The sequence below is a fragment of the Leuresthes tenuis genome, unplaced genomic scaffold (assembly GCF_036924035.1).
Source record: "Leuresthes tenuis unplaced genomic scaffold, fLeuTen1.0.hap1 SCAF_18, whole genome shotgun sequence".
NCBI lineage: Eukaryota > Metazoa > Chordata > Actinopteri > Atheriniformes > Atherinopsidae > Leuresthes > Leuresthes tenuis.
This window is the reverse complement of record NW_027325372.1, coordinates 22,147,500-22,167,370: the sequence shown is the minus strand read 5'-3', so window position 1 is coordinate 22,167,370 and position 19,871 is coordinate 22,147,500. Positions and strand designations below refer to the sequence as shown.

The 19,871-nt window shown below is 42.4% G+C and overlaps 1 protein-coding gene across 2 annotated transcripts in view; it reads left to right on the top strand.

The window, feature by feature from the left end:
- Positions 1 to 19,871, top strand: part of trappc9 (trafficking protein particle complex subunit 9) — a 193,172-nt gene that overhangs the window by 32,167 nt on the left and 141,134 nt on the right. For both annotated transcript variants that reach the window (XM_072369878.1, XM_072369877.1), the window contains 4 exons: positions 3,108 to 3,193; positions 7,838 to 7,964; positions 8,111 to 8,243; positions 11,105 to 11,268. In XM_072369878.1, the coding sequence (XP_072225979.1) occupies positions 3,108 to 3,193; positions 7,838 to 7,964; positions 8,111 to 8,243; positions 11,105 to 11,268 (510 nt within the window). The remainder of the gene's footprint in view (positions 1 to 3,107; positions 3,194 to 7,837; positions 7,965 to 8,110; positions 8,244 to 11,104; positions 11,269 to 19,871) is intronic.

The following is a 19,871-nucleotide window of genomic DNA, read 5'->3' as shown; positions in this document are numbered from 1 at the left end:
GTTGAAAATCTTTGGTTTTGTTTCAGCAAATTCTCTCCTGCTTTCTTCCATACATATGCATGAATTAGACTTTAGTGTGCATATTTTATTCAGCCATTTAGGTGATGGTTTTATTGAAAAAGACTGTTTAGGAGGCAATAACAACAGTAAACGTCTCCATTTCTAACTCTCATTAATGAAATATGATTGTAACGGCATGTTTTTAGGAGGCACATGCACACAAGGGCTATATTTAGCTAACCGTGCAGCCATAAAGGACTTAAGGCCATTCATTATTGCTCTGTACAACAAGGTTTTCGAAAAGCTGAAGCTTTTGGAGATCAGTGCTGAATATTTATGGCCACTTGAGGAATTAAGCCAAGGAAGCACAAATAAGATGGAAGCAATACACTTTGTTTTTCTATTTTCGGAGGTGTATTTCACACCTAATTGGCTGGCTGTTAGAGCATGCCTGTGAGCCAGACCTGAGGTAGTATTAGCGTTTCCAGTTACATTATAGATCTCTTTCTTTTGACTCGCTTAATTTCCCAAGGTGCACCGTTGCACTTTGCCCTCCATAAATCTTTTTCCTGCCAGGGTCTGAGGTGGGATTTTCAGCCCCCCCTTTGCAGGTCCAGCAATGGACTCCAAATGTACCAGAAAGGGGAGCATTTCAAAACCAAAGAAAACTCTTTCAGGAATGGGTTGAGTGGTGCTTGTTTTCTTTTTCTCTTGAGTTTTTCCCCACACGATTAGTTCAGTTTATCTCTGAACATTTCCTCAGTTCTCTTCAAATACACAAGCAATAACGGAAAAGTAACCTACCTTTCTTTCAAAAAACAAACCAAACATTCTTTTTCTTCCAAGCCCATTACGTTGGCGCTAATGCAATTTGGTTTCATTTCCCACACAAGTAGCTCAGTAAGGCCTGGTGACCAGTGCAGTCAAAGGTGGGATTATTTGAATGATTACAACACTTTGAATTGTCTTCGTGGTCCCAGAATCAACACACCTCCACAAAGGCAGCCCCACAGCGAGACCGGCCGCTGGCATTTATTAAAAGATCGGGTTTTTTGTTTAGCTACAAGTTAGTACAGGTTAACTGCACTCTTAACTCATTCAGCTGGAACATTCTCAAAAGCCATATTTGTGTTACTGCAGCTCACAATGCGGCTTCTTGCTGTTTCCCCAGCTACCAAAAATCCAACTTTATTTGTCTGAACCAGCAACCCAGGCTGTAACTGGGTGTGATAAATTCTGCATTTCCACCACAGGAACATTTGCAGGAACTTTTTTTTTTAGGTCTTTTAGGAGGTCCCTTTCCCCTGAAAATGGCACTGGTACTGAGTCCAATTTTGAGACCACCCTGAACTGTTAGTATGGAGATGGCAGCACTGAACTTCTCATATTGGTCAAGTATTCCCACCTTTTACCCTATTTCCAGATTTCAGACACTCTACTCCTCTTTACACCTTTTACAGACCAAGTGTTAAACAAATTGACACATCCTTGCTTTTGTGGAATCATTTTTAACCTCCACCAACTAAATATGAAAGGTGACACATCCGCATCAGACCACAGGGAGCGGGGCGGGGGAGAAGGGAGATGAGGAATCGAAATTTGACCAATGAGATGATGCTTTTATTTCCACCTTTTTGTTTCAGTTATCGCAGATTTAATATCCACAGTAGCTCATAAAATCTGTTGACTTTAAGTTAATTTTAGGACATTGTTATCTCTCCCTGCAAACACAGCATTCTAACTGAGTCATGAATGCCTGTTTCAATCAGCTGAGAAGATGGGGAGCTCCACGAGCTGCAGTGGTGGAGTGAGCTGTAGAATGAGTAAGGAGAAATCGTAATGATTGTGACACCAAAGCGAAAAAAACGACCCAAAAACGCCTTGAAATCAAAGCAATAGAATGTTAATCTCTGATTATGCTCTCAGGCGCAAATGAAAGAAGACCCAAAATCCCATAGAAATGTGTAACATGAATATAATCTCAGAGAATGGAGCTCTTTCTTTGTAGCTGTCTGTAGGCTCAGATCAGGGCATAGTGCTGCTCTCATGGCAGACAACAAAGGCAGCATCAGTCGTGATGAAAAAGACGGGATTCAGGGCAATGAAAAGTTCTACCCTGATTGTTTCACAGCATTTATGTTCCAAGGCACAAATAAGAACCTCCACGTCCCATAGAACAGATTCTGAGTTTATGCAACTAAAGCTAACTTTCTGGTTTAACTTGGCCTTTTCACGCATCACTTTTAAACGGGGACTTATTAGCTCTTGATGCACATCAGTGTGATGTGGGAAAGTACAGAGGACAAATGGGGAGAAAACTTGAGCAAAGTTGACGTGTCGGTGATGTGGTTCTGAACCGGCAAATGAGGTAGTGACAGAATCGAAATGGTCTGTGTGAGTAAGGAAGAGCTGGAACCCTGCAGAACAAGCTGGCTTAACGTGCGAGTTTCCTGCTTAACAAGAACATCACGTGTGCGTGAAAAGGGGCTACTGGTTGTGTCGGCAGCTCCGTAATCCACTGTTTTAAAGCAACTTTAAAACCATGGGATTTTGACTTGTTTTGTCTTTCTTACACACATTTCCGGGATCGGAACTCCGATGGAGCAACTATGGGGCTGAGATACCGCAGTTCACAACTTTGGCTTCCAGCCCAAACACACCGGCTTGCTTGGCATTTTTTGTCGCCTCTTCAACATGACAAAAATGTATTCGTATGGCTGTGCATATGCAGGGCTCACACAGAGATCTTGATGTCATTACAGCTCACAACTGTGGGCGGAGCCAAGGAAAATATTATCAAATGCTCCGATGTTGCTTTAAAACAGACTGTTTTCATTTGAAGGCTAAAATTAGAAAATAGTCAGTGAGAAGTTATTTTATGTATTACAAATGCTTTTCGGCCTTGTGACTCACTGAAAACATTTTGTGCATTTTATACACAAAAAAGAAGAAGTTAGAGGAAGCACAGAGCCGCCGAGCAGCTAAAATGGGAAAAGGTTTCACTTTTAAAACTCGTTTTCAAATCGCTGCACTCTGATTGTGTTTATTTGTCATCGTTCCCGGTATCTCATCCTAATGTGTAGCTATTTGTAAATTTCTTTTCTTAGACTTCCAGTGGGTTCAAGGAGATGTTTGTGAAGTGCAGCTGATGGTCTACAACCCGATGCCTTATGAGCTTCGCGTGGAGAACATGGTGGGTGAGATTCATGACACGACAATGTAAACGCACCGTTATCCTGTATTTTGACTGAGAGTCTGTGTTTTGAATGTTGTGTCATTCTAGATGTACACAGCTTTGCTGCCCCCCCCCCCGCGCTCGCTTTAACATGTTTCAAAATTGACGTGTCGTCATTCTTGATGATCTTATTATGGTGAATTTGGACAAATGAATGCCATGATAATTGCATTAGATGGTGGGAAACGTCTTCATGCCTCTGGAAATAAGAAAACATCTCCAGCAGTAGACACCCCACTTTGTGGTGCCATTACTTTTTATTTATTATTTCCATCCCAGTCCTGTCAGACCATTCGCTTTGCGTTCTTTGTGCAAGCTAAAGGTTTTTTAAAAAAGAAAAACATTCGACACCAGAGGCTCTGTTGCTTGCATTTCTAATTTCTGCACTTTGTTAGACCCTGACCGCTCATTTTTAAACGGCCACGTGGGACGACTTTGAAATGCAAAGCTGTCATGCGGCCCTGCAAAAGGCCAGCAACGATGGGCCAGTTCTCAGCTGTTTGATAGCAGCCACACACAGGATCGCACACACAATATGCTACGTGTCAAAAGCGATATTGCTTTAATTACTTGGAAAGTCCAGAATAAATTGCCATGAAAGTTTTTGCGAGCAGAGACAATGGCCTCTTAATTGTAGCAGCTGTCCCTGAGCCGAAGCCAAATGAAGCCGGCCAGTTCTCGCTGGTTGTCTCGTAACAACACGAACGGTCACAGACACGGGAAGAGGAGGCAGAACAGTGTCTCAAGTGAAGCGGCGAGCACTGGCCGGAAGTCTTTGGACATTAATGTGCATTAAAGCTGGAGTGAGGCAAATCCTTTCAAAGAATGAAACATTATACCGTGCTTCTGTTTCTCCAGTTCTTGGGGAAAATGTGTGTGAGGACCAGTGTTGGTCAAGTTACTTGGAAATAGTAATTAGTTACTGATTACTTCTCCAAGAAAATAATCCAGTTACTTCACTCATTACTCATTTTCAAAAGTAATTTAATGATTACTTGACTCAGTTACTTTTCAAAAACATGATGCACAACCTGAGTACGCTATAAAGCAATAGACCTTTCAGCCTTATTCTATTCTTTCTGCATATTCCATCGTATAGAACTGAATCAACTGAAACCGTCTCTTTTTCAAATCACCTGTCGCTATTTAGTCTATTTGACAAATGTGAGTCATGTGATTAAATGTCCACCAACCCAGAGAGGCGTGGAGGTGTTCTGTATGGAGGAATGGGCTGAAATCCTTCCCACTGCTGTGCGGAGGAATGATCAGCTGAACTTCTTAGCTGTAGCTAACGCTGCACTCTACTAAAAGCAAAGGGTTGCACACTTTTTCCTTCGTTCTTGTTTGTAAAAATGAGCGTAGACTCGTATCTGCTGGGTTTGGACGGCTGTGCTGCTGACACATACAGAGATGTGCCGCCTAGCCCCAGCATCTGGCCTCTCTTCAGCTACTTTTTGGAGTTGTACTAAACTCTGATGTTTAGGTCAAATTTAGTCACACATACTGACATTTACAGACAACTTCTGCTAAATAAAAAAAAGTCATTGATAAATGTACTCGTCCAATTATCATGTTGTTATTTATCAAGCGAATTCTTCAATTATTTGTCACTTTACCTTTTCGTAGGTGAGGATCTGTCGCTTAATGCACGCCTTTGTGCTTATAAAATGCTGCTTATAAAATGCATGTAAGGGATGGGGTGTTGTAGAACCGTGTGTGAAAGGGGTGTGTTGTCCTTACCAGAAACAAACCTCAAAGAAGAAAAAACAACTGAATGAAATCCACAAAAGGAAAAAATTCCCCTTTGTTCCAAAGGGACCTTCAGTGGACATCCCAGAGACCTTTTCTTTGTTTGCTGCAATACTGTACCTTTAAGCAATCATTGAGTTCTGCTCCCAGAGCAAAGCTTTTTGAGGCCTGCTTCTTTTTTTTTTCAAGTTGAAACAATTGAAGGGACAAGGTGAAACTGTGGTGATGCTGGCATCAATTTTATCCCACCTAGAGGTGAATCGATCAGGTCACAGATGGAGGCTGAGGCCCATTACAGCTCCATGGCAGCTGGGAACCTCGCATGGTGTCGTGCAGGCATGCGGGTAGAGACAGACAGGCCGCCAAGAGCTAATCTGTACCCCAGACAAAATGACTGGCGGTAGGTAGACTGAAGTGACCATCTATCAAGAGCGTACAGAAAGCAGCCACACGAGGAAACAAACACAGAAGGTGACTTTCCCCTTTTTTTTCAACAAGGTGACCGCGTGGTTGGGTGAGGCAGACCTTTCTCAGTCACCACACCACTTCAACGCTAATACCCAGCTCTGCTTTGTGCTTTATAGATTTTCTGTTTAAGTGGTGCTTCTCTTCCTGCAGACTGAACTCTCACTCTTTCACCATAAGAGGCTTTTACCATCCCATCCACAAACAATCCAACGCTCTGGATATTTACTTGCCTCTTCTCAGAATCGCAAATGATTCATACAGTTTGATCTGGTATTGTCCTCACGCAGGTCAGCCAGGAACGTGTGTTTCATTTACGGTTGAAGCAAATAATGCCTCATATTTTCCAGGATGTCGGAAGTGTTGTTTTAACGTGCCGTGTTAAAGGAAAAATGTCCATCTTGGGAAGCTGCGATTCCTGCAATGTCTTGAATTCTGTCAGATGTGCAGTAATGTGCTGGGACACTGAAATCGTAACGTTAAAGAAACATCCCCGCTATCGGAGCATCAGTCAAAGCAAAACAAAAGGTTAACTGCAAACTGTCAGCAGAATGAAGTCGGTGCGCACCGGCTTAAACATGCTTTAATCGTTACTGCTGGTTAAAACAAGCTAATTAACCTTTTCAAGGCAGAATGCAAATGAACTGTTTCCAATAGGTTAAAGCTGAGACTTGTGCTATTTAATAACGGCTTTTAATGTCCTGATGTGAAAGCAAGGGGCACTTAAATCACAGCTACGGCACCTCAGAGGCTCAGCTCCTCGGCAGCTTTCTCTCCTGTGAGGTAGTGTCTGCTGTTAGGGATTGATGTAATCGTTACGTCACCCCTGTCTGCCTCGTTGCACATGGTGGTGCACACGGGGAATGTAAATACTGTTTTTCTGAGGGGCCATGATAGCACATTTGTTAAAGTCACAGCGGGGATGTATGTATGATTTAAAACCTACTTTATATTTCTGTCGGATGCGTTCATGGAGATATTTTTGAAACATCAGCTGGTTGATACAGCCTCCATGAGTTTGACTCACTGCTTTAAACCCAGAGCCAAGTTTTCCTTCACCAATTCAACCCGATTAATTTCCTCACTGCAGACTTTGTAAACCCAAATGATCTTTAACTTCATTTCAAGACCGAGGAATAAAAGGAAAAATGAGGTCGAATGGTTTTAATTGTGACACGTGATGTCGGCAGGATATTGTCACCATGTTTTGAAAAGCAGTACACATGAAAGGCTGAGTCTACGGGGAGCAAAGACTGAAGATCTCTATTTTGTCGACAAATTCATAAGAAAATCATTGAATTGTGGAGAATGCCATTAAACCATTCAAGGAGTCTGGAGTAGCTTTGTTGTGTAAAGGCTGCAGGCCTCAGCTGGACACCTGTGGTCCCTCACTGCATCAACAACCGTCATGGTCAGTGTAATGCTTTGTTCAACAAAATGAAAAATAGGCACGAAAATAAATATTTTTTCCATGATTTCAGATCACTTCGCTCGTGGATAATTGTCAGGTTTGGGTTGTTGCATTAAAATAGGATTATTCACAGTAATGGGCCTGGGTAGACCATAGCTATCCCAATGTTAATCGTGTCCTTTATTTTAAGCCGCCCTGCAGTGCAGTGTCAATATTAAATTATACTCTTGTGATAGTCCTAAACCAACACTACTGATGCCATGATGTGCTGATAATGTGGCTGATTTGCCAGTTTCTCTGGGCATCTGGGATGGACCCTCAGCCGACGTAAAACCACATTCTGCACGCATATCAAAGACATGGCTGAGGAAGAATCGGGTCTGGGTTCTGGACTGGCCTGCCTGCAGCACTAACCTGCTCCTGACAGAAAGATTTTGAAAGGAAAAACGTGTCAACGAGGTCCCCTTCTTGTTGCACCGACTAAGACTTGTTTGAAAGAATGGGACAAGAGAAGGCTTGACATGCTTAATGCAGTAAAACACATTCTGCCTGCTGAAAATCATTAATGGATATTTTGCAACCTTCCTGGTAACTCTGATCTGTGAGACTTATTTTCAGCCGCCTCTCAGGCACACGGTGCTTTTTCACTGTAAAGAATTGCCTGTGCCCACACTGTCAGAGATTTTGTCCTCAGGACGTTACGGGCAGACAAAGATGATGGATCACATGAAATGGTTTTAGAGAATCTCACTGTTGCACTTCACTCTTCTTTTCCATTAAACAAAGGAGAACCACGTTACAAAGGAATGCACAAAGTCTTAAAAGTTGACAAATGTGATTACTTTTGTTGAAGTTTTGCTCTCAGGGGGATTGGATTCCTTCCCAGTGGTGTTGCCACTTCAGTATTTAATAAAAGCTTCATTTGGTTGTACATCTGCACTATACATTGATTGTTATTCCTGCTGTGCTGCGTTCAGGGTCTGCTGACTTCTGGAGTGGAGTTTGAGTCTCTGCCTGCTGCGCTGTCCCTGCCCGCTGAGTCTGGCCTGTACCCCGTCACTCTGGTTGGACTCCCTCGCACCGCTGGCAACATCACTGTGAACGGTCAGTGCAGCCTTTACTCGGATGCTTCGCAGATGAGCTGTTTTTCTGTTGTATACACTGTTTACTCATGTCTGTGTTTTAAAAATTGTTTTATTCCCCTCGTTAGTCCAAGCATTGTTGCTTGACAGTTGTCCATTTGATTGCAGGTTATCACACATCAGTGTTTGGTGTCACAAGTGATTGCCTGCTGGAAGATCTCCCTGGTGTGAAGACCAGTGGCTGTTTAGTGGAAGTCATTCCCTCTCTGCCTCGTCTCCAGCTCAGCACATCATTACCACGGTTAGAGACATTTGTACGGTGCCGCCAGATGCAACCCCTGCTAGATGTTGTGGGGGGGGAGAAGATGAACAAACCTCTATGTTTAAATGTTTAAATCTATTCTAGCATCTGAAGATCTGAAGTCAAAGCAGCTGTTTGAGAACATGAACTGTGTGTTCCTCTAACTTTCCTGCTGTTTAATGACTTCATGGTGCCAGTTGCATCTGTACACAATATGCCACATAAGGCGACGATTTCAATAACTTTTTTAGAAGCAGCTTTGCGGCGCCTTTTTTAAACATGCGGTCGGTCTTAACATCACCAGCTGGCAGTTTTAGAAACTGCTTCAAACGGTGTTTCTAAATTCTGTCTGCAGCGCTGTTCAGAAGCACCGCTCATTGATTGGAAACGGTTGTCTGCGCCGCAGAGAGGGTTCACTGAAACTAACCTTTGTGGGAAACAGCGGCTGCAGACAAGGCTGCAGATATTAAGATATGTTTGCTTGGAAGTTGATACAACCTGAGCACTGGAGAAACACCCCAACTAGTGTAGTTCTAATTTCTGTATAAATTAGAAGCTTCTACAGAATTTATGTCGAAAATTTTAAATCTAAAAGTAAAAAAGCTTCTACTATCATTCTTCAGATTTTTATTCCCTGCCTAGTTGATCACCCTTCAGAGTAGAAGCTTAAACTTTTTAACGGTGGGTAGGAGACAGGGGACGGGTGGTCTCAGCAAGCCCTCTGCAGTTGCCCCAGAAATGCCAGCGTATAGTTATGGAAGGCATTTATTGCGCTCATCATGGGCCGTTGTGCCTGTGCTTGTGATATCAGAGCTCTCAGTGGGTCAGAAAATAACACTGGATGGGAATTAACTGACAAAATAACACTGGATGGGAATTAACTGACAATATAACACTGGATGGGAATTAACTGACAAAATAACACTGGATGGGAATTAATTGACAATACAGCCGTGAGCGGTACAGTGAAACATAAAGCTGTGACTGTAAGATGAACAGAAAACCACCACAAAAACTGACCTGTACACTGGCTGTGCCAGGATGCCGTTATTGCTATTTAATGCACTTTCTATTAGAGTATTCTGATGGACATTTGGCTTTATTGTGGTCTGCAGAAGGTAATAGTCGAGCTCAACTGAGTTCAGGCCAAATGGCTGATTTTAGGAAAGAACACTCTGCTGTTTGGTCCTAAAACTGTCAAAGTGCACCCAGGGTTGATGCTTAAAGCCGAAAAATATGAAAATACACTGACTACATGCTACTTTGTGCTTTCCATATAAGTAACAAGATATTAACTGATGTGTGCTTCTGGCTGCTTTGATATGATGAACTGTGGGGCAGGCCAGTATAAATGAAAGGAAAAGTTCCAGGGCTGCAGGCTGTAAAAGGTAATGCAGAGTGTTTCAGCTGGCTGTCTCTGCCAGGTTAAACATCCGCGGTGCAGGTGAATTTGTTTCCATGACCATCCTGTGAGGTGGAATTTTCAATGCAGTAAAATGAGCAAACAACATGAGAGAGTTAATTTACTACCAGGAAATGGCAAGTAAACCACCCAGCTGGAGTTTTGTAAATCACTCAGAGAGCAGAGCTGCTGCAAAATCCACTATTTAGGTCATGCCTGTGAGTACAGCACTTCAGCAGCTTTTGATGTGGAAAATCTCTTTATTCTCTGGTGCTAGAAGAGCACTGTAGCAAACAGACAAAGTAAATAGAATACAAAATATTATATCAGCTCTCTGGGGTGTTTTCACAACGTCCACAGGGAGACTTCAAAGCATTAAGAGGTTCCACGAGCTGCCTCATTGACTTCTTGCCTTCACAAAGCTGCAGCACCCAAGCTTCGCTTTCCCAAATTCCCGTATCTTCATCCACGTTTCCGGCTTATACCGTATATTTCTGGTTTCATTTTAGAATGAATTTGTTCCGGTTCATTGGGTTAGAAATGTTTAGAAAGTTACAACTTTGTATTTTTCTTAGTCAAATTTGTGAAACAAACTAAAGCATTTGAATTTATTCTAACTGCTACGTTGTGAATCCTCCTTGCCCCTCCATCCACCATTGGCATGATACATGCCCCAGCCCCTTCACCTAACCCTAACTTTGTACTCTAAACCTTACCTTGACTCCTTTTCTAACCATTAAACCGAGTTCTGACCGTCAAAATTCCCTTTTAAACATGTGGGAGCCAACCATTTGGGCCCCATAAACCCCGTAGGACCCCACAAGTATAGTGGGCCCGGATTAAAAACCAAATACACACCCAGATAATTTGGCTGGAAGTCAAACGGCCAGTAAACTGTTAGTCAGCCCTGAAGTAACCAGCTGAAAGGAGGCATATCACCACCAATCACATTGGAGTTGGACATCATACAAGCCCCCCCCCCATGGTTGTATCAAAAGTCTGTGAGTATCAGCTGCAGGTACTAAGCTTCAGTCACTTAGATGTGGCCTCAAATTCGAGACATGTGGTTGAAAAAGGTAAGGATTTGATTCCTAAGAACATTTCAAAAGCACTTCCACTGATGAGCTCCAGCGTCACTGCAGTGTCTGGCACCATCAGAATCATGAAGTCCTGTAAGATGTGGTTTGGAGCTGCCACAGATCAGACTTGCTGTAGCAAATCCTCCAGCACCCTGTTGTCTGCCTGTTGTGGCGCCGTTGGCAGGAACTGGAAGCTGAGCGGGAGCTGTTTCAGTGAGGTTACGCCCCAGTCGTTTGGCCCTTGTCACGCTTGCTCTGGTGTCAGCTTTTCCTGCAACCAACGCGATCACTTTTTACACTTCTCTTTTTTCTCGTTGACCAAAATGCGGGGAACGGCATTCCGGTTTATTGTGTGGGTTTCTCTCCTCACACCTTTGCAGATCGGCCCACACGGCACAACCCATGTCCAAAGAAGAGCTGTCCAGCTCGGTGTCCCTCCAGCTTTTTAACGGGGAGACGCAGCAGCTCACCATCACCTTGGAAAACATTGGGACCGAAGACATCGAATCTCTGGAGCTCACCTCCAAGATTGTTACCACCAAAGGTCAGCTCCCCGAACAGGGTTATCATAGTCTATACTTTCTCCCTTTGCTCATCTTTAATAGATGATTGAAGATGTTAATGCCAAACTTAAGTGGGAGTTGTTTCTAAGCATTAGAGCAAAGAGAATAAGATTGACAATATTTGGATGAAACATGTCTGGAATTAAAACAATGTGCATTGTGCCTTTGATTTACTTCACCACACGCATATTGTGCTCCTCCTCCCTGTGCCCACGGTGCTGCAGAGGCCACCACCCCATTGTCTTTGCTCCTACATCTTTCATGTCTTTGTGGCTTTTCAGCTTGTGTTCCATCTCTTTGTTCAGCACCTGCTCACATCTCCGCAGTCCCTCTCATCCCAACTCCATCTCTGCCTCCCCCTTGCTTTGTCTTTGTTTTTCCCTAAATAAGAAAAAGTAGAAGTTGCATTTTTGTAAAAGGTCCACACAAAGTTTTGCTGGTATTTCCCCCAGAAGATTTAGCATTTTGGCAGCTATCGCTTCTCATGTCTGTAGATGGCACAAAGTGAGCATATGTGAAGCTGTAGGTGTCGTCGCGTCTGGTTGAGCACAGGAGTGGAAACTGAATGTGTTCTTAGCTGTGATATTTTAATCTTAATCTTAAAACTGTTTAAACAGTGACATCTTTATTGTTATTGTCATTATTCTTATTTTTCTTCTGTCACTGTAGTTCACCTGTAGATGTATAGTAATTTGACTTATTTACTGTAGTGTTGAGGTTGCATACTTTGTCCACAGTGATTTAAATTAGCTGTTGGGAAACTCAGATTGCTCCAAATCTGTTTGCAAATGCTGCACACAGGAAAAAAAACTACAGCTATATTTTGTATTCTTCTTTTGAAGATTACCAATTGCAAGATTACTTGGATAAGTTAATTTGGAATGGAATTGCTTCTTGCATCAGTAATGATATACAGTTAATTTCATCTTACCAAACAAAGTAAATAAGCCCATCTTTGCCCCTGGCACACTGAGGAGTGAGACCCTCTCCTCCTCCAACTCTGCTCCCTCTAAAGCACCGAGTGGGGCAGTTGTTGAAAGGTGGAGCCTCACAGCAGAACTGCAGCTCTTTCTTTTCTCTTCCTTTTGTCTCACGACAAAGAGAGGAGGCAGCAGGAAAGCACAGTGCAGCAACAGTTTAGATCTTGTGTCACTTTGAAGCATATTCCTAATTATAATGTCATTTCACTCCGACACTATGGTACAGGAAAAGGGTCCAAATAAAGACCATGAGCAGTTGACAGAGGCCCTTTGCTTGTAGCAGGAGGCTGTATTCCTGTTGAAGCTGGGGATAAGCTGGCACTGGAAGGCGAATACTCATTCAGCCTCCTGTAACTCGTGCATCTAACTAAGCTACTCTTTGGGCCATCTTTTTTTTTTCTAAGCTGTGCTTTAAGATGGAAAGATTGACTCTAGTATCTCTAATCACGTGACTCTCTGGATATGGAGATGCTGGCCATAGCGTTCTTGCCTAGCAACTATGCCAAGGTTTGAAACCTACTAAATCATCTACTGCTTTGGTTATTAGCATGCCCACGCTAACTGGATTAGCTGCTGAATATGCTCACGCTCTTTTCCATTGGGAGCAGATTGTGGGGTATGTTACTGCCACCTACTGTTGACTTGGCTGCTACTGCAGTCTATGGCTGCTCCCATTAACTGGAAACCGATTGCTTATAGAGCTCTCGCAAAATTCATCTTTGATCTCAAGAGGATTTCCTTGTAAAATAAACTGACAAAAGAGATATAACAAAATTCAACTTAGAGATGTCATCTGTTAGCCTATTGATGCTAATGCACAGCCAAGACAATAGAAGATCCAATGAGGAGTTGTCTTCAGTGCTTACCATTGGTCAGTTCAGTGGTCATAACTTCCTGCTGCAAGTTACTGGTCTTATTATTTAAATTTTCTTTTCTTTTCCAATTGCAGATCAAGATTTGTATCACTATCTTCACTTAGCGACCAGTCTTGCATCTCCAAAGAAACACAGACAATAACATTATGCATCCTCAGATCAACATTAGTAATGCAGAAAAATCAGGATCAACTTTTTTGAATGAGAAGAAACAGGAAATCCGAATTTGTGGAATTAATCTGACATTGTTAAAAAGGCCCCAATGGTCTCTGATGACAGCTGCGTGTCTCCTCCGTCCAATGCTTAACACCCATAGACCTAATCTTAGCAGGCGGCTTTTGTCAGTATTTTAGGGGCTGGTTATATACTGTCTTCGCTTTTTATGCACCTCTGTCACAAAGCGCTATTAGTAAAAACCTTTGGGGACCCACACTTAAGTAGAATTTGTGATTCTTGGGTAGTGTTGTGGGGGAAAAGCTTTGTACCACTCTTGTGACTTGGGGGAACTCTGCACAGAGGCCCATTTATGGTGGATAGGAATTGGCCTGTCAATGGTAAATAGTACCAGACTCTAATTAAAACAGTCTGGAATTTAGACATTCATCTGACGCCCGTCTACCTCCTAGAACCTCTGTGCTCGTCACATACCCTGCTAGCTGCTGGCCAGCCTCCAACGCAGTAGTCTCTCAAGTTAACAAGAGCTCTTTTGAAGATGTAACTGTTGTTAGATGTTGCAAACATGGTGTTCTCTCTCAGCTAGATGAACAAACAAAAAGAACTGAAGGTTACATCTCGCTGGGGGGTGGGGACTGCTTTTTTTTGCTTCTTTTGTTCAGAAACTCTGGGCGTTTCATTAAAATGATCCGATGATGCAAAACTTGTGCATTTGCATTTCTCTCACATGGCATTCTTAATGATCTCAGGGGGCAAAATGTCAAATATAAGAAGAAAAAAAAAAGGATTTTTTTTTTTTTTTGTAGCAGAATTCATTGGTCAAGGAGATGCCTCTTCCACCACAACTTCACAGTTGTATTTCAACGTTATTCGTCCGATCCAGTTGCCCCCCTTTTCAAATACTAATCGTCTTTTTCAGGACATAACGTATTCCTCAGTTCTCTGTTTTCCTCTGAGCATGACTCTCCTTTTCTTTTCCCTAAGCCTCACTTTGTTGACAGCAGATATTTCTTTTTCACAGTAACGCGGTTAAAAGAAGCAATTTTTTTTCTTTGAAACCTCAGTTCTGGAAATTTACTTCTAAATATGATACTTTTCAAGCCCTCTTAGTTCACCATTTGACAGTAATTGGTCCCCGTGGTCAGAGAACAAGATGCTGGAAGGATAGATATTACTATTTGAACGATTGTTTTTTATTTTTCAGTTTTGGTTTCTGGTCCTCGTTTAAACAAAGTAAGATTTATATTTTTTGATTTCATCTATTCCTTCATCTTCCGTACCAGCTTCCTCCTATTCAGGGTTGCATGCCGCAGCCAGTGGGCAGAGGCAGGGTCCGCCTTGGACAGACCTCTTGTCCAACACAGATTAGTTTTTGAACTAGTTGCCGTGTAAACAGGGGACACTGCCAGTGTTCCTACTTTGGGATTTTTCTTGCCAGCTTTTCCTTCGAAAATGGTGAATAGTGACAAAGAAAACCAATTTTCTGCTCACAAGCTCCTGTTTGTACAAAAACATTTAAAAAAAAAAAAAAAAAAACACCCACTTAAACTCATGAATTACAAGAAAACGCTTCCTGCTCATTTAGCTTCTTTGATATCGTGTAACACGTACTTAAGTATGAATTTGATACAACCCCAAGTGTCAACTATAGATCAGCTTAATATGATGTATTTTAATGGTGTACATCATATCTTTTCTTTTTCAGTTGCCAGTAATCTTCATGATTATGGAGGACTGAAACTGCCACAGTCAGTAAGAGATACAGAAATGACCAAATGAAGATGCTAATAAAAGAAAGCTAATCATTTTATGCTATGCTTAGTGAGTAGAATGTGGAATGGAGTGATATTTCTGCTTTCATTTCCAGCTTTATTCAGTTAACTGTGTGCTAATATCCCTATTTATTTACTTTCCAAAATAATTATTTTTCTGATTAATTTTAATACTAATCTAATGATTAGTCACTCTAACCCTATCTATTTCCTCTTTACATCCCTTTATGTATTTGTCGCTTCATCCCACAAATGAGCCATTCATGTTTTTGGCTTTTTTTTTCCTGATTGTGGCAGTTTTAGCTCTCCATACGATCTGAGTGTCGGCGTTCCAAATTGCTCTCCTGTTGTGTGATGTTTGAGTGTCCGAGCAGGAGAGGAAGCAGAGAAAAGGGAGAAGAGAAGCGGGACTGGGAGAGAATCCCGATTACATCTTGATTGACAATCAGGATCCTCTCCTTTTCAACGGCCGGCGTGTCCCGGCGCGTGCTCTCTCAGCAGGTATCATTACAGCACAATGAGAGAACCGCTATAAGCAAATAAACACTTTTGAAGGCCGCGCTTTCATTTTGTTGCTAAAGGCCGCCTGTGGTGGTGCATGTTGTTCAAAACCTCTTTCAGAGCTTTTATCCAGTGCTACAAACATGAAGAGTTTGCCGGCTGCTGCGCAGTTTGAACAGATGGGAACAGTGAGAACTATCTGGTGGCATAAAATCTCCATACAAATTGAACACATATGTCCTGTTTTTTTTTGCTCTCAAAAGTTCTCAATTAGCAGGACAGTCTGACTCCTTTCCATGCTTGTTGTTTTGACTTTTTCTCAGTGCAGATGAGGCGGCTCCTCTAACCCTGCAGTCTTTGTTCACCAACACAAAATGATCTGACCGGCCACCTCTTGTGTTTAAATGAGGCCCCCCTGTTTTGTGTGTGTTGTATTTATAGAAAGAAATAATTGTAATAAATTGAATCCCAATTGAGGTTTGTTCATGTAGTTTTCTGGGCCCTTTTGGCTTATTGAGATTGAGATTTTGTCAGAATGGTTGCTTTTGAACTGTTTGGACACGTAGCCGCTCTGTTAGATTTACTGTGTCCGTCACGCTGATCACATGTGAACTGTTTGTAACGGAGCTTTGTCGGAGACTGATTGTCTTTTGAGACACTGCAGCTCCTGACAGATGAAATGCCTTTGAAATAATCGATATTTGTAGGCATTTGTTCCAAGTTTCCCGTAGAGGTGGATGCTTTGGGAGGAACTTGCCTCCACACACTGCACATATATAATACTGCAGCTGGAGTTTTCCTGCCTCTATTTAGCATTAAAAAAAAAGGCTGCTGTTAAAAGGTTTAGTCATGTTTAGCTTGTTGCTCTCTCTCTCGTTGAAGCTTTCCAGTGTTAGAAAGTAACGGTTCAGCCAGAGCACTCTGGTTTCCTCAGAGGAAGAACAGGCTGGTGAGCTGCAGGATAACAGCCTGGTGCGCTAATTGTGTTGCAGAGCAGTTGATCCTCCAGCTTCTTTCCTTTATGCTTGTTTGTTGCTGTAACCGTGGATTTTAGCCTTCAGAGAACACCGGATCACGAGGAACTTACTGCATTTGAATTAAAAGGCCATTTTTGCACGAGTGCAGGTTTAACTGGTGTCTCAGCAGCTCTTTGTTCTTACCATGAAGAATCCTCCGCTTCATGTTGTTATTTTCAAAGGTGGTAACAACCTGAATGCAGCTCCAACTTTACAATTTTGGCCTCGGAACAGGAACTTGAAACTAGTGTTTTATTTATGTCATTTTCCAGCTTCAGAAAACAAGAGAGCGTGTCGTTTAATGCTGAGTCAGCATGCGTAGGTTTGCTGCTAAAAGGCACACATTTTCTACATTTTGAATGCTGGTCTTTTGTCTTTTTTCACACCTTTTTTTTTAAAAAAAATTTTTTTTTACTTTCACCAATGAGAACTCTGAGTGAGAGTTTTTTTCTTTGCCTTTTTAAAATGAAATAAAAGACAAAAGAAGTTTTCCTCCCGTGAGGAAATGCTATTAAAAGCGCAGGGAAATACATCACCATGCTGATGTGAGACTGAAGCTTCTGCTTTTCCTGAGAAACTGTCCTGCTGATTAATAGCAGACACTGAAATGTTATTGCAACTCTTCCAAAAGTTAAACTCCAGAAAGAAAAGAAAAAAAAAGTTTTAATCTCTGGTTACGCAGACAGTTTGGTTTAAAATCTGCTGAGTTGAGCAGATCTGGTTTAACTGAGACATGCACATTTACTGAAGTCTGTGGCTATTTAATTGCTCTTTCTCTTTTGGGGTTGACCCCATTCTGCGTCCTCTTCCCATCAAATCAGGTTCTTCATTGCCTCACGCATGCCGCATGGTTGGTTCTAAGCTTTGACGCTGTGAGAACCTCCAGTCGGCACTCATAATTCCATTAGTGTTGATGCTGATAAATCCTCCTCAGTGTGGAGCTTTTGCATATCAATACTGATACCTGCTTTTCCCCTATCAGTGAAAGAAAACGGCCAAAAGCCCCTTATTTGCTTTCTCCAGTTTCATTTCCGTTCTACAACAGCGCTGCGGGGACTTGGCCTGATTACATTAAACCTGGTGCAGGGGCAGAGCTCTGGCACCGGCACGTTGTGTCCGTGCGAGCGTGTTGTTTTAAGCATTCATCGCGTGTCAGCTGTTTGGTGGTTACTGCTGATTGAGCTATTGTCCGTCTTTTCCACCTCTTTGGCCTGCAGTCGTGTCCACATCATACCTTTCAGCCTCTCCTCACCTCACCTCAGCGACCGCACACTGCACCGTCGTGGCTTGTCTGCATGTCTGATCACTTGGCAAATCAGCACTGCGGTGCTGACAGTGGCTGTAGCTTTCCAAAGCGCCGAAGTGACAGGACTTGCCTCCTCAGGTCACCCTGCTTACTTAGTCATCATAACCATGTAGGGGCTTTTGACAGGCCACAGTCGAGCGGGCCCTATGTAGCCGGCCGCATTCTCCAAGGGAGCTGAAGGACTAAAGGATGAGATGAACCTCGGCAGGAAGAAAAGTGTGGCAAAGCAAACAAGACATTATTCTTTCTGCCACAGCGCGGACACAGACATCTTTTAATATGAGGCAGGCAGTCTATTTCTCAGAAAAACATGTATATTCTAAAAGCCTTGATGCTTAACATAAATCACCAGATCATTTGATACGCTGTTCGGCACAATGACACGAAATGTGTCAAAAGGATAGAACACAGCATGGCGCAAAGAGAAGGGAAATAATGGATTAATATCGCTCTTGTGATTTTGCTGCAACAAGCAGCCCTTTCTCCTCTCACTTCATCACAGTTGATGGGCACCATTGTTCCCTGATGCGAACCGATGCAAATCAGTTCCAGATTTGAACTTTAAAGATACAATTTCATTGTTTCCTGGTGACATGGTTTCCAATGCACCATGAGATCTGACCTCTGGAGGAGATGTGGATTCTGGACAGGAGTCTGCAGAACATCGAACTGTACAACACCAGAGCTGTCTAATGTGTTGCAAAAAAACAAAAACTTTAACATTTCCTAGTTGGTGATTTCTGAAACTAAAAGATGACCATTTTTGTGGACCTTTGTCTGTCTTCCCCGTGAAAGCGCATAGGCTGATGGAAGATTGAAACAGAATTTAGCTAAAACATCCCTTTGTCCTCTAAGGATTTCCAAAAATGGAAAGTGATGCATCTCAAATATCAACATATTTGCATAGAAACATAAGGATTTCAGCCTTCTTAGCTTGAAGAGGATCTGAGGAACATTCTGGAGGTTTCAGCAGATTGTATCAGGAGGCCGTTCTTCTGTTGATGACATCATCGAGGTGATGGCCAAACGATTAGAAGAACCCCCTCAGTATGTTTCCTCTGAGACTCCTTCGACACGAACTCTACATTATGGTGTGCTGAATATCTCGGGAGTTTGGAGGTGACTGAATTAGTTTCAGCTGGGATGAAGTGAGAACTGAATGTTCTCTCCACGGTTTGGCTTGTTTTAGTCAATATTTGTGCCTTTTATATAAATGAATGTCTGCAGCTGAACTTGTCGATTTCCATTTAGTTCACGAATTACTTTTTCACATAATGTGGAATGGGACGTGCCTTTTTTTCCTTTTCTTTTCCGCAGAAACAGTTTTTGGAAATGGAGATATTTTATTTTTGCTCGGAGGTGCAGCTGACTTGACTTCTTTTGTACTTTGAAGAGGAAGATAACAGCCATGTCTCCTGGCGTCTATTTATATGCTGCAATAATAGCAGCGTCACCCACAATCCTGGCTGTCTACCTGTTGAATTATGTCCTTATGTTGCACATTCAAATAAATGGTTTGTCTTTTTTTCATAATTCTGATGACTTTTAAATCACCCCCCACTGCCACACTGGCTGCTCTCTCTGAGCTTTGAGTTTATGAATATTTAAAGCAGAGGGTTATTCACTGAATCTTTATTTAATGCTGCCTACATTCGCGTCCTCTTAGAGGATTTTATGGGCTTTGCTTATGAATGAAGCAGGGATGTGAAAACCGTTGTTCTTGTCCCCCCCCCCCCGCTGCTCTGCTGCGATAGTGTAAAAATCCGCCTGCTTGTTGTTCCTGCAGCCCTTAAGATCAGGAGTGGCTCACCTGCACTGACAGAGCGCATTCTTTATTTAGGTGATGTATCATTCATTTGGTGCTTCGGGCTGAAGTGGATGCAGCTGAGTCATTCGTCTGCGGAAGAAGGGCTGGGAATCATAAATTACAACATTGAGTCTAGTGACGGGCTCAAGAAAC